The sequence below is a fragment of the Eleutherodactylus coqui genome, chromosome 6 (genome assembly GCF_035609145.1).
Source record: "Eleutherodactylus coqui strain aEleCoq1 chromosome 6, aEleCoq1.hap1, whole genome shotgun sequence".
In the NCBI taxonomy this organism is placed as follows: domain Eukaryota; kingdom Metazoa; phylum Chordata; class Amphibia; order Anura; family Eleutherodactylidae; genus Eleutherodactylus; species Eleutherodactylus coqui.
The window spans coordinates 193,100,551-193,114,422 of NC_089842.1; the positions used below are offsets into that span (position 1 = coordinate 193,100,551).

Here is a 13,872-nt window from a genome sequence, read left to right on the forward strand (position 1 = left end):
AATCGCCCGTTTTTTCGCCGATTCACACGGCCGGATGAGGCATATATACACGGCAAGCCAGAATTCCCTCTGCGATGCTAAACTCTCCCCCTCGCTTTACCGGCTGATCACGACAATACAAGCTCCCATAGAAGCCTATGGGATCTGCCAGCAAAGGGAGGGGGTGGGTGGTGGGAGAGAGTTTCTATGGGAGCTGACGGCTGATCGCTGCCAAAAATACGGCAAGACCTATCTTTTCTGGCCGCACGTAAAAGTGCTCGGACAAACTCCGCAGCGTATGTGCTACCTTTCCCAGCCATCCGATTTTACACACCAGAAAATCACCCATCTGAAGGATTGCATTGGATTACAATGCCTTAGATGGCCATGATTTTTGGCAGACGTCTTATCGCAGCAAAATAGTCGTAAATAAGGCCTTGCCATTCGCTCGTTCACTTGTTCGAACAATAAATCTGTTTGCTTATCTATTTTATCTCAGGTGTAACATCTAATTGCAGCTACATTACCTGTTTCCATCTAGGGAATGTCAGGGTTGCCCCAGGTTCTTGATTTGGGGTCACCCTAATTAGGGTGGGTGCTCCGCTTGTAGGTAGGTTCTCTTGCATTAGTAGGTTAGGGTCAAAATTCCTGTTTGCCCACTTTTCAGTTTCCTTGTATACTATTTTGTACTTGGTGTGTATGTTCCTTTAAGGATATAACATTTATGTCCTATCCAGGTGATTTTTGTCCAACTCTGATGTAACCATATGTTGGTCTTTTGCCAACTTTGTGCTACTTTCTCTTGTGAACCTATAACAGTCATAACATATATAAATTGACATTTACAGAAGTAGAGAACTCAGCTATGATTGTAGGTGAACTCAGCGCACAGCTCACTTCACCATCTGGCACTACTCTTTATGACATCTCAATGTTTTATCTGCAGTTTGCATATCTTATCACAAACTATGCCACCCCTAATAATCAACTCTGCTTAAAGTCAATCAGATAGTAATTAGGAAGGAAAGTGGCAACATAAACAACTTGTAAGCATCAGTAGTCATAGAAGGAGTGCTTGGGAGACATACAGCAGAAAGAAAGTATCTTCATATTACTGCACACTGTGACTGCAAAAGCAAGTGGGTAGGACATGATGACTGTAAACTACATTGTTATTGGATAAGGCTTGTTACATCCACAATGTACAGGACACAATGACTGGAAGGAAGGCGGCGAGTATCCAGGACACAGTGGGGGAGATGTGTTGATGTAGAAGTGACTGCTCCTCCTGCCAATCACAGCCTGGCCCTCCCCGCTGCAGACACTGCTCTGTACACTTACATGCACTTTAATGAACACAATTCTCAGCTACCAGGAGGGAGACTGTCAGGAGTGAGTACTCTGTGCAGCCTTTATTCTTTACACCTGTGTAGGAATGGAGGAGGGGGGTCTAATATGTGGAAGGAGGGCAGCTGGTAGTTATTAGAAACTCTACAACTATAGCAGATGGGGCTTTAACTGTTGTTACTTTGTAACATAGTGCTTATTGTTGCAATACTGAGTCAATGCACAATGAGTGATGTATCACAAGAGCTAAGCTTTTTTTTTTGCAACCTGTTCTTATATACCTTCTACTCTAACTGGCTCTCTTGACTTACTGTGATTTATAATATATTGTGATTTATAGCTATTGGAAGGATATCGCCAACTGCTCCAGGCTCTTCAGGAATTATTGGGATTGGCACGGTTTCACCAGTAAGGACACTTTGAATAGAGCACTTCTTAAGAAACAAAGACTGTTAACCTGTTGTTAGATTTTAATTATTAGAAGTGCTGAGAACAGGAAAGGCAGAGTAGTTGGAGGATTGGATAGTGGAACTTTGAGGGTGTTTTCACATGCCATTGATCTGGTACGGATCTTTAGCAGATTTGCCCACATTCAGTTGAATTCAAATTGAAGGGGTAAAATCTGCTGCAGATCTGCAGCAACATGTGAGCGTACCCTTAGGTGAGAGTATGTACACTCTCCTATCCATTGATAGCTTTTGACCCTCAGTTGTCATTTGGCTGAGTATCTCCTGTTAAGTGAAGTCATCACACAATGATGTCATTAATCCCACGTGCTTAGTGCTCTCCAAATCTGGAGTGCAGATATGGTTTGCTTTGCCTATCATGATGGGTAAGGCGGCTTTCACATCTGCAGCGGGGGTTCTGTTTTCCTTCTCTGTTTGCGGAGCAAGAAAGGTGAATCCCCATGCCGAATGGAACGTCTTATGATGGAACTGAACAGCACAGAACGGACCCCATTGACTATAATGGGGTCCGTTTGGTTTCTGCTCAGCTGCCCAGTATTTTACCACAAGCAAAAGTGCAACAATGTTTCTTTCGGGACTTTGTGCCAGATCCCCAACGGAACCTCTGAACAGAGGTTCCAATGCAGATGTGAACTCAGCCTATTTAAGGCAGGTACCAACTGCCGAGAATAAGAAGCAACATGTCAGACACAAAGTTGGCCATAAAACAGAGCAAGTCTTTCTGGAAATAAGAATTATTGTGAGTAATCGTACAATTGTGTCATTAATTTTGCAGTCATTTGTGTGTGATTTGCTTTTGATTTTCGACCAGCTTTGCTATAAAGCTGTTTTTGGGTATTTCTCTTTTTTTTTAACCTGGCCAATTCAGACCAGGTCTGTTATGTCAATTATAATAGGTAAGTAATGCCAGCAAGTGACCCGCTGCCTCGGGTTGACTCAGGATAAACAAGCAGCAGATGTCAGGCTTGAATCAGCTGTATCTACTCAACACTAGGCAGCTGTTAACCACACATCTGTTTTAGAGCTTATAGCAGCTGATTTTGATGATTTGCCGTATACTATATACAGGCAGTGAATAGGGATTATATGATTAACCAGTACAGACTGTAATGTAACGCTCATGTTGAGTGAACATACGTTATTAGGCTACCAATAAGGGTATATTCAGATGGTGCAGCTAAGGTGCAACCTCATTGAAAACCATGGCACATCACAGTAAAGTCGAATGCGGGATGGGGGGGGAGGGGGTTGGTGAAGTTTGTAACTACAATATCTGAATACAGCTTAAATTGGATATGTTCGCCTTTGTCCAGATCTTCCTATCTTCTGACCTGTCATGGAACAGGTCAGAAGAACGCATCAGTGGCGATCCAGTCACTGGGACGCTCATAATTGCTAAAAAGAATGAACCCACTTCATTCTTCCATGCTCCATGTGTTTTTATATCCCATGTAGTCTTCAAAGTTTGCTGTAAGTCTGTATACTGAATTTGACAGAAGGCTTTTAATCTACTGATTTGTAGAGGTACCAATAGTTGTACCTTCACCAATGCAATTGTTACATTGTAGTGAATCAGATTTTTTTATATATATCCATTTAAGACATAACATCTTAAAATGACATTTTACCACTGAAAATCAAGTTTGAAGTGCCTGCCATTAGGGTTCTCCCTTCCAGTGTATTTGCAATCAACTGCCTGTTAGGCATTTGGCTCCTCTAGTAACAGGGACATGTGGCTACTGCTAGTTACTACATGCAATAGAAGACCAGGCTGCTACCTAGAAGACAAGGCTGCATCAGATGCTACCTTGCTGCTGATTGGAACAGGGCTATGCAATGCAACATGGGAGGTGTAGGAGAGGAAGTCCCACCCAGTATTGTACTAGCAGAATGGAAGACATAAGGCATGCCTCTCAGCTGTAAGTGGATTGTAAACAGCAGAAATATAGTAAAATCTACATAGAAAACTTAATTGCTAGAGCTTAAAGTGGGTGAAAACTGCAGCAAAGTAACAGCCAATAAAAACTCTGACTGCTTTTGAAAAATCTTTGAAAACTCAGGTAAACTTTAACTTCAGTGGGGTGAATGGTGGACTTGTAAAGCCTCATGTAAAATCCTCAATCTTTACCTTAACCTTTAAGAAGCTGTTGACAGGTGGCTACAAATGAGAATAAAGCATTGTAAGGCTAAGTGCACACTAGTGTAAATAAATTGTCCGTGTTGTGGGCACTGAAGACAGACATTTTTTATCATACATGTGCAGTAGTGTATGCAGCCATATGCAGTCAGTGTATCTGTTTTTCGCATCAGCAAAAAAAAAAAAACAGTTCTGCATCTCCTAAGAAAAACGGAAAAGCACACAGGCTGACATGGATGGCATCTCATGATCCATATGTTTAAAAAAAACAAACTGATGTGTCTTGCCATGCTGACTGATATGGGGCTGTATGCCGTCCGAGTCTAATCCGTTTTTTTTTACAAAGATCGCTCATGAACTCTAAAAAATAATAATAGCATTCCGGAGGCCTAAAAGTCTGTTCACACTGGCATCATGTTTTCTCTTCATAATGGATCTTAACGTTTTTGGGATCTTCAGTTCCAATCTTTTTGCCCCAAAAAATAGCATTGCAGATTGCGCTATTAGTCCTGCCCAATATACCTGAAACGCTCATGGAAACATGATGCAAATTTGAAAAGAATCTAAGCTGTTGAAGAAGATGGTTGTACAAGTAGCCCTGGAAAAAGGATTTGTCCCTGATTAGGGGGTACTTGTAGGATCTGTTCAAATGTTTGTGGATAGAAAGTTCAGCTGTTACAATGTCAAATTTCCTAACAGTGCAGATAAGTGAAAACCAGAATCCTGACTTCGACACCACTTGTTGTCAGTGTTATTAGGGTTTCCTAGACAGACAGGTATATGTGGCTGATAAACTGTATTTAATGTTGCTATGGCATATATGACTATATAGTAGAAAATAATAGAAAGAAGCATTCTTTACTTTTTCACTTACTACTAATGAACTTAATATGTGATCTGCCTCAAGGGGGAGCTGTTGGGACCAAATGTGATTGTAAAACCAAAGTACAGTGACAAAAGCTGGTTTTATTTACCTTGTTAGGCCAAATTCACACAGGCATATTGCGAAAAACTTGGGTGCAACTCTCATCGGACAGCAGGCAGACACCTGTTCGTGTACCGTCCGATCTTTACGGGCACTGCGCATTGCATGTCCTTTTCTTGTTTGTGAAAACTAATGAGAATAGGACATTTAGAATCGCTCATGCGTATAGCCTCATAGGCTATACTGGGGTCATTGTGCTCTCCGTGGAATATATGAAAAGCACACGGCTCAAAATGACAGTGAATGTATCCTTAGAGTTGGTCATCTGATACATGGGTCTTATTCAGGTGTTTTCAAAAAATAACTACTTGTATAATTGTTCAAATATTATTAGTTAATTTAAAATCAGATATCTTGCAGAGAACATCGATAAAGGGGTTGTCTGACTTTAAAGGTTTTTAAACATCTGTCCGTGCTGTAAAATAACAAAAAAAACAATACTCCCGTTTTCTTCCCCAGGAAACTGTGTAGCGGCTCCGGCAACGATGCCGGTCTGTGTTGGCTGCAGATGGTCACTCAACTTTTTCTGTCAATTAGAGGCCGCAGCATCACCATCAATTATCTTGGCATCAGCGCTTACATCCTGGGCGTCATGATGCCAGGAGTTCATAACCGTGACACTGCAGCCTCTGATTGGCTGCAGCAGTCACCTGAGTTCTGCTGGCAACACAAAACGGCATCATTGATGGAGCCGCTGCTTTGTTTCCCAGAAAAGAGGTGAGTAATTTTTTTTGTTCATTTATAGCGTGGCCAGATGTTTAAAGAACGTTTTTTGTTTGTTTTTTTCTGGTTGGTCAACCCCTTTAAATCAAAGTGACTGAGCATAAATGGGCATCAATTTGGACATTAGAATTTGGTATACACCATGTGCTGTTGGAATAAGTTACTAATCTAAAAGGATTCAGTTTCCGTGCAGCAAGAACCAAAGAGAGGGAAGCCTATTACCTCCTGAGTGCTTTATTTTGAAGCACTGCTGTGTTTCAGAATAAATGCTTTTTGAAGATGGAGTCTGAATCATGAGGGCGGGCCACTCTGGTCTCCTTCGCATGCTACATGCAAAGTGATGGATCTCTCCATATACACAAACAGGGAGATAAGCTGTCAGTCTCCATACAACGTGTAAGAAGAAGGGTGCAAAAAAGGAAAAGAAAACGAACCCATTGAGATCAATGGGTTCTATTCTCTCCGTATTGCATCTGCAAATATGCCCCTGTGAAGCCGCCCTAAATCCAGCATGATTCTATGCAGGGTTTTCAAGTCAGTAGTCAAAGCTTCTTAAAGTGGTTTTCCCATATTATACTTTCTTGGCATTTCCACAGGAAAGTCTGATAGATGTGGGTCTCACCAGGGGTATTATTGTATCTTTGACGCCACCAGGAACTACTAGTGGATTAAAGATTGACAGGGAGGTGATGCCCCCTGTACGCGATTAGCTGGGCTGCAAGTCCTGGCAGCCCAGTAAGGTTCACCTACAGCTGAATGCTTTTTCATAGCATAGGTGCAAGGGTTTTCAACGGCGGCGCCCCAAAAGCTGGCACCCCCCTCAGTGCTAAAGCGCTGAGCATTTTTGGCAGCAGGGAGGCCACATCGTGGGAGCAGCAGCGCCACAGCCACAGGCGACGGAGGACAGCAGGGAGGCTGACAGCACCGCCCTCTACAATCCCCCAAGAGCGAATGCAGCACCGCCGGCAGAGGCGGTGGCAAGCAGTGTGAGCGGGCAGAGGGCACAGCGACAGTGGACCCCATGATTGACGGAGCAGGGCAAGTGGGAGAACAGCCGCCGGGCATCGGCTGGGCACAACCGGGTGGGGTGGGGGAGTAGTACGACAGTACTCACAGCAGCCAGGGGACCAAGGGCAAGCCAAGGGTCCAAGGAAGCCTCAGTGAAAGAAGGCAAGGAGGGGAAATAACGGCCTTGCAAGGACCTTCCAGGACCTGCACCTATTCAGCCAATTGGAAGCTAGGGGTGTGCCAGGGGCATTCCTCCATTGAAGCCCTGTCAAACCCCTAGCTCCGGTGGCGTCAAGATACAATAATACCCTCGCCAGGGCTGTATTTGTAGTTCAAGCCGCACCCCACGCACTTAGGGCCTATGAATGATTGTTCAGATTCTTGCTGGATTGCAGGAAACTGAATAATAATTGTTTAGTGTAAATATCGTCAGCAACTGAACAATGAACGATAATTTGTTTGCCTTTTAGTTTCAGCAGGCATAAAACGACGATCGGCCATGTGAACAGGCAGTCGTTCAGTTATGAACAATTGCCTGTTTACTGTGAATGAAGGCAAATGGCCAGAAGATATCTCCAGCCTGCTCTGGCTCCATTCACTGAGCGATGATCGCTCATGTACGAAAGGAATCTTAGTCTGGTTTTACACAGACGGGGACCCGTGGCAGAATGTGGCTCCAACTGCGGCCGTCATCCGCGCGGAAATGTTTAAATCTGTATTGCAGATGGTCTGGACGGCTCGCCGTCGGACATGCGTAGTATGGATTTTTTTTTAATCTTTTTTTTTCCCTGTGCTGTCATGGGTACCCGCAACCTATCCGCAATGTTAACTGTGGATGGGCTGTGGGTTGGACGGCTTCCATTGACTTGAATGGAAGCCGTCCATGCAGAATCCAAGCAAGAATAGAGCACGCTGCGATTTTGTTTCAGCGAGTGGAAAGTGGAATTGCTGTCCACTCATGTGAGCGGACATGCCAATGCTCTATTCTTGTTAATGGATGTGGAATAGCGCTGATCATCCCCGCGGGTGACCATCGCAGATTCTGCAATCCAAATCCGGTTTTACACACACAAACACACATGGACACTCACTGTGCCAGCACACATATTAATGCGGATCTGAGACAGATACCTAAAATTGACTTAATTAAACCTAAGACAGGCATTTTAAATTAATTAAGATCCTAGACTTCATTTATCCTTCTGTTTGACATGTGATTGTTCCCAGTAAGATAAACCAAGTAATCTTGTAGATATCATACCTTTTAATGGCTAACAAAAATACATGATGTTTTAGCAAGCTTTCCAACATCTCAGGGTCCTTACTCCTTAGGGTGTGTGACAGATACACCGCAAGGAGTGATAGTGGGGTCAGGCCAAGACAATATGCAGCTTAGGCTTTCAAGTGCCAATGATCTTCTAACCACATAGCTGCTGGCTCCAGAATGGCTGGGCAAGGGGAGGCAAAAGGTGTAGGCAGATCAGTGAGAGAATATAGGGCAATGATTTGGTAGGGGGTGATGGAATAGTGGGACTAAACAGCTGACCATCACCCACCTTGCTATGCAGTTCTTGCAGCTTCATTGCAGAACAGAGGAAGAGGAAGGGTTGGGCACAAGTCGAAGGCTCCATGATCTGTAGCATTAGGAGGCAGAATACTTCTCCCTAGGAAGTGTAAATTATGGTAATCCTGCTCCACATGTGGTCAGTGTAGTCTATTGATAAATTGATCAAGGAGGTGACAGTCCTGTCACTTCATTGTTTGGCACATCAATCAGATCCTTAAGTACATGCAGACCGAGATCAATGGACAGCTATTAAAGATTTAGTGCTATTGAAGTGTGATATGCGGTCCATTTTGGGAGAAGGAAGAGGAAACATGGCGGAAACAGGAGAAGGAGAGCAGCAGCAGTTCTACAACCAGCAACACCACCTTGAGGGCACAGTGTACTTCTTGTGGAAACATGAGAGCTGTAGCTCCGTATTTCCATATGGATATATTTTTCATGTGTTCTTCAACACCTGGAACACGTTATCATTTACATGGTGGTGCAGAATACCCCTTTAACTATCAAAACCATTTCCTGGATTCAAATGCATGTTGGGCAACTGCCATTCCTTGTCTAGTGCCCCCTTTTGTCCCCACTGCCACTTGAGGCACATTGGTACCATGTTTTTTTAAACTCGATTAAATTGAGAATAAATTATATTACTCAGTTTCAACTTGAGTTTAACATGGTTCAAGTCTACAAATCGGTTACAATTATTTAAAACAATATACACTGTATAACATCGTGTATTTGGAAAGATAATATCCTGAACTCTGCGAACTATCATCACACCTGTGAAGGACTAAGTGACACCTGGATGCGTCGAAAACCTCATTTGGTCCACTAATTGCTAAAATGTGTTTTGCGTGTGGGTTGTGGTTGATGAGCCACACCAAATTCCCCAGATTTTATAGAATTTATTTGGACACTTTCGATTTTTTGTATACAATTTTTTCATATGGGAGAATAGAATTGACTAGATTACGCCATTGGGGGAGTGTTGGGGGTCTCCTATCCATCCAACGCAATGATACAGCCTTACGATCCAGAAACAGCACCTCACCAAGAAAAATGCGGATATGAAATTGCCACTGCTCTTCATCCCGTATACCTAGCAGATATTCAGCAGAGTTTGGAATTGGCACCCCCAATAGTTGTCCCAGGAAGTCTATTGGTACCATCTTTAAGAAATGTAATAAATATTTAAAGGGTTGTCTTGTGTTACAAAGCCCATTTTCAAAGACCCTACCAGGGATTTCTTGAAATGGGTCAGTCCTTCTCGAGTAGAAGGCTGCAACAAAAAGTGCCTCTGGCGGTGGAAGGCCTAAATTGTTCAGCCGTTACACAAACAGCCCATTGCTTTAAATTAAAAATGTGTAATGCTTAATTTGCCCTGTGGAGGTGCTACAAAGAATTTGTAAACTACGTTTTCAGTATATGATCAGTAACTTTTCTACTAGAAAGTGAATTTCCAAAGTTTATACCCCCTTTTAAGAGTTTTTCTTGTTGAAATGTTGCACTTTTTGTTGAGGAACTGAAACTCACAGAGCTTATTTTTGCAAATTAGGAACAAACGTCAAAGGAGACGACTTCACTGCAGGAGTTTATCTTGTGTTTTTGTTAGTGATCAGCTGCTCCCACAAGTCTGTTCTGCTCTCAGTTACCAAACATGACTCAGCAGCGCCAGGCTGACATGTTAACTCCCACAATGCCCTCCCATGGTAAAGGGACAACTACTTTCACAACTTTGTTTTGACTTGCAGGGAGAACTGTGATCAGAACTTGGGGAAGTAAATAACCAAAAGTAACAACATTTTATTGAAAAATTGAAGTAGGAAGTAATTAAAATATGAACTGAAACTTGTTACACTAAGACCGGGTTCACACAGGTGTATGATTACGTATTATGTGTGCGCTGTACGCCTGCGTGATACACGGTAACTGACAGGCAATCAATTACATTGCCTTAGCGTAGTAGAAATTACGTAATGCGCGAGCATAAAAAAGAACGCAGCATGTTCTATATTTGCTGTGTTTGTATGCGAGATATAGCCCATTGTTCTCTATGGGCACGTATATGGGCTGTGTGCTGCCAATCCATATACACTATCTTGGCATGCATGTGCGCGGAATATTCACGGAGATAGAGCATGCCACGATTTAATTATTGCTACTGCGTGTTAGGCCAGGCTAACACGACTATGCATACTTGCTGCGTGCCGCTAATCCTCATGGATTCCAGCTGTGAGCCTGGCCGGTGACCCTGCGTATGGCACTAACCAGTATTGCGGATCACCGTGGAGGCTCGCAGGCGGTCATGCGCAATACAGGGGGTTTTTTGTTTGTATTTCCTGTGTCGTCGCAGGCCATATGCAACGTTAATTGCATGTGGGCTGCAGTTCGGGTGCCTCTATCGACATCAATGGAGGCTGTCTGCGCAGAATCTACAGAAGACACCAGTAATATAAATTACACAAACTCTCAATTTGCCATTACGAAGCCACGTGTCACTAGCGCCTGTGAGACGTTTTTGCAAGTAAACAGGTCGTTCACTTGGGTAAACGATATACTGCTCCATGTAAAAGCATCTTAAGTGGGGCCAGTTACAACTCTGCCTCTATTATTTTGAAACAAAGAAGTTTTCTAATCTACAAATCTTCATGCGAATCCTGAAATATCTTCTTAGTGACATAGAAAATGGCTGTTTTTGTTACGGCACTCTGCCCCCCGAGCGCCAGTTGGGGTGCCCTGATCTCCTGCACCCCACTGTCCCTGCCTACTTGCCTCGGCCCTGGCTAACCCCAGGCGGACAACTGGGCGGCAGTCCCTGCACTGGCTAGGGACCTGGCGACTGCCTAGATGGAACTACTAACAGGGGACAGAGTGCCGACAGAAGAGGCAGGTGTAACAGACCAACAAAACTACTAGGTGAATCAAGGCTGGAGGTGTAGCTCTCAGGCAAATGAAAAGATACTGACAAGCAACTAGGACAGACTAGAATAGACCTGACTAGAGGCTAGCAGAACCAATAACTGGCAGTGAGTTCAGGTCACTGCCAGCCTTTAACTAAAAGCCTCCGCCCCGGGGCGGAGAGTGGGAGGAGCCGACTCTCCCACTGTTGCATAAGGGAGGTGGATGAGAGCGGGCGGCACCCTACGGGCGGACACGCCCACGCCGCAGCACGCTGGCTGCTCCACGCTGCTGCACGCTGGCTGCTCCACGCCGCCGAGAGATCCCTGACAGCACCGCTCCGGGACGCCGAAGCCGACCTCGGAGCGGCGCGCGCCGGCCGCGGGACCCAGCGCCGCCCTGCATGGTAACAGTTTTACTGCGAGCCTTATAAAGAAATGAGGTGTTATGGAGCCATCGTTATGACCTACCAATTAACACTAGTGGGAAGTTTACATTAGATGCTCATTAGTACCCTATAAAATGCTTCCCAGAAAATGCTGCACACTCCTTCAGCCCACTACCAACCCTGGCTGTGTTGGTGGGGGCCGCTGCGCCTCCACTTGTAACAAATGGAGCTGTAGATTAAAAATATCTAAAATAATATTTTATATCAGTCATCATTATCTGTCTTTTAGCGGTCTATTGTGCTGCTAATAAGATACATTATATGTACAGTAATACTGCTAGTCCAAACCTTTGGAGAATATAATAAATGCCACATTCAATATGCAGAAGCATCCATTATAACAGGGCCTAAGTAGCGTAAAAGCATAAAAAGTGGCCCCAAGCTGGTAAAAGCTACTAGAGTACAAGAAAATTCCATGGAGAGTTGCTACAGTCCCACATGGTTGGAAAAAATTAGGAAGGAGATAGAAAAAACCCAAATGGAAACCTTGTTGCAGTGAGGCCTCCTGCGAACGGCAGAGTCGGATTCTGTATGCGGATTCCAGCCCCGGGAGCAGCGGCGTCCGCACATACCTGTTTACTTTCACAGAGATGTTTAAGTCTGCACTGCGGATGGTCCACCCGACTCGCCGTCGGACATGTGCAGTACAGATTTTTTTTCTTAAACCCTTGCTTTTCCTGAGCACGCTGCGATTTCTCCTCTGCTTGTGAAAACCACAATTGGTTTCCACAAGTGTACAGTAAGAATCGATTTCCCATAGCATGCTATGGGTGGTATTTGCTGTGGACCCGCAGTGTGGATGCCTGCCGCGGATTCCGCAACAAATATCCTCCCGTGAGCAGGAGGCAATAGGGTGGTTTCACATCTGTGTCGGAACCTCCGGTTGGTGGTTTTGTTACATATCCAACTGAAAATGCCTAAAGAAAAAGCGCTACATGCAGTGAGTGCTCTTTATTCCATTCAAAAGCCGGAAAGCGGGCGGACCCCATTATAGTCAATGGGGTCTATCCAACACTGTTTGCTGCTTTCCAGAGACAGAACCGTTCGGCCACAGGGATTCCAATTTCCTGCTCCCCAAACCAGGAAAGCGGAATCCCCAGTGCAGGTATGAAAGCACCCATAAAATTAATAGTAATAAACAGTCTGAAGAGCTTAGGATCCCTATAGTGACACAATACAATGAACAGATGGGCTTATTTTTTTTTTTTAAACTGTGTGTAAATATTGGCCACTCCTACACAAGATTAAATTATTGGCACCTTCCTGTCAGGCAGGGCCAGTTTTGTTTATAGAAAGGCGAAAAATCTAGGGACCCTTGTGGCACCTACTGTGATAGAAAAAAAACCAACAGGTAGTATGACAAGGACACAGTATATCGGCTCGGCGTGAAAACCGAGCCGATATACGGTCGTCTAAATAAGCCCTTACCCCTTGTAAAAATTGCATATTAAGGATCGTAGTTCCACTAAAAGTTTTGAAAACTGGATATGACCTGTTTATTCAAAATTAGGAATGCTGTACATTGCGCCACCAAGGAGGTGATTTATATAGTAAAATGCCCTTACAATAAATTATACGTATTCAGGTTCTTTTATTATAAATATGGTAACAGGGTTGGTTTTTTTTTACTTTTTATTACTTTTTTAAAAATAATTTGTAAAACTTTATTGATACTTAACCGTACTTTCAAAACCAGAGTGGGAGAACGTTTAAGTAATATTTTTTAAACATTTGTTTAAAATTTTGCCAAAAAAGATTGGGGTTCCTTAAAGGGTACTTACAGCTTTGCTATTGAGAAAGCATGAGGACTGGTGATTCTATTATGAAAATGTCACGGACGGAATCCAAATGGATTTTTAACTTGGATAAATTGTCCTCAGAGGGGTTTAATCGGGGTATTGAATTATTTGCTTTTAATAAGTAATTTTTGACTAAAAGGTATTTGTATTTGTTTATTGTGTTGTTCTTTTCTTTGAATATAAATTTTCGATATATGTCTTGTATTATAATGTGTAGTTTCTTATTTGTCAGAGATTTCTAAATGTGTCAGTATAATCATCTCTTTGCTTTCTTCATATCCTCTTATTTATTCCTTTTTGGTATGGAGGGTTGCTGAGGTTGCAAGGGTTAATTGCACTGATTGGAAGGGGGAGGGGTCTTTCTTATGAGTGACCTACTGCTGTATATAGAACGACTTTGGAGACACATGTTGCCTGTGTCTGAAGAAGAAACATGTCTGTTTTGAAACACTTGGTTATGGGCTTCAATATTGATCCTGCTGACTTCTGTTAACCCCTTAGGCCCCCTGTCCACATGCGT

General features: G+C 43.5%; 1 protein-coding gene across 5 annotated transcripts in view; it reads left to right on the plus strand.

Annotated features, from left to right (window-relative positions):
• Window positions 1-1,273: 1,273 nt before the first annotated feature.
• The window catches only part of BMF (Bcl2 modifying factor), a 67,269-nt gene continuing 54,670 nt past the window's right edge, over window positions 1,274-13,872 (plus strand). For 2 of the 5 annotated variants that reach the window (XM_066608525.1, XM_066608526.1), the window contains exon 1: window positions 1,283-1,371. Coding sequence is in view for 2 of the 5 variants with exons in the window: in XM_066608523.1 (XP_066464620.1) it covers window positions 1,331-1,371 (41 nt within the window). In the remaining 3 variants the exon portion in view is untranslated. Of the gene's footprint in view, window positions 1,372-1,675; window positions 1,735-13,872 lie in introns of those variants that run through there. The other 3 variants (XM_066608523.1, XM_066608524.1, XM_066608527.1) reach the window with 3 other exon arrangements.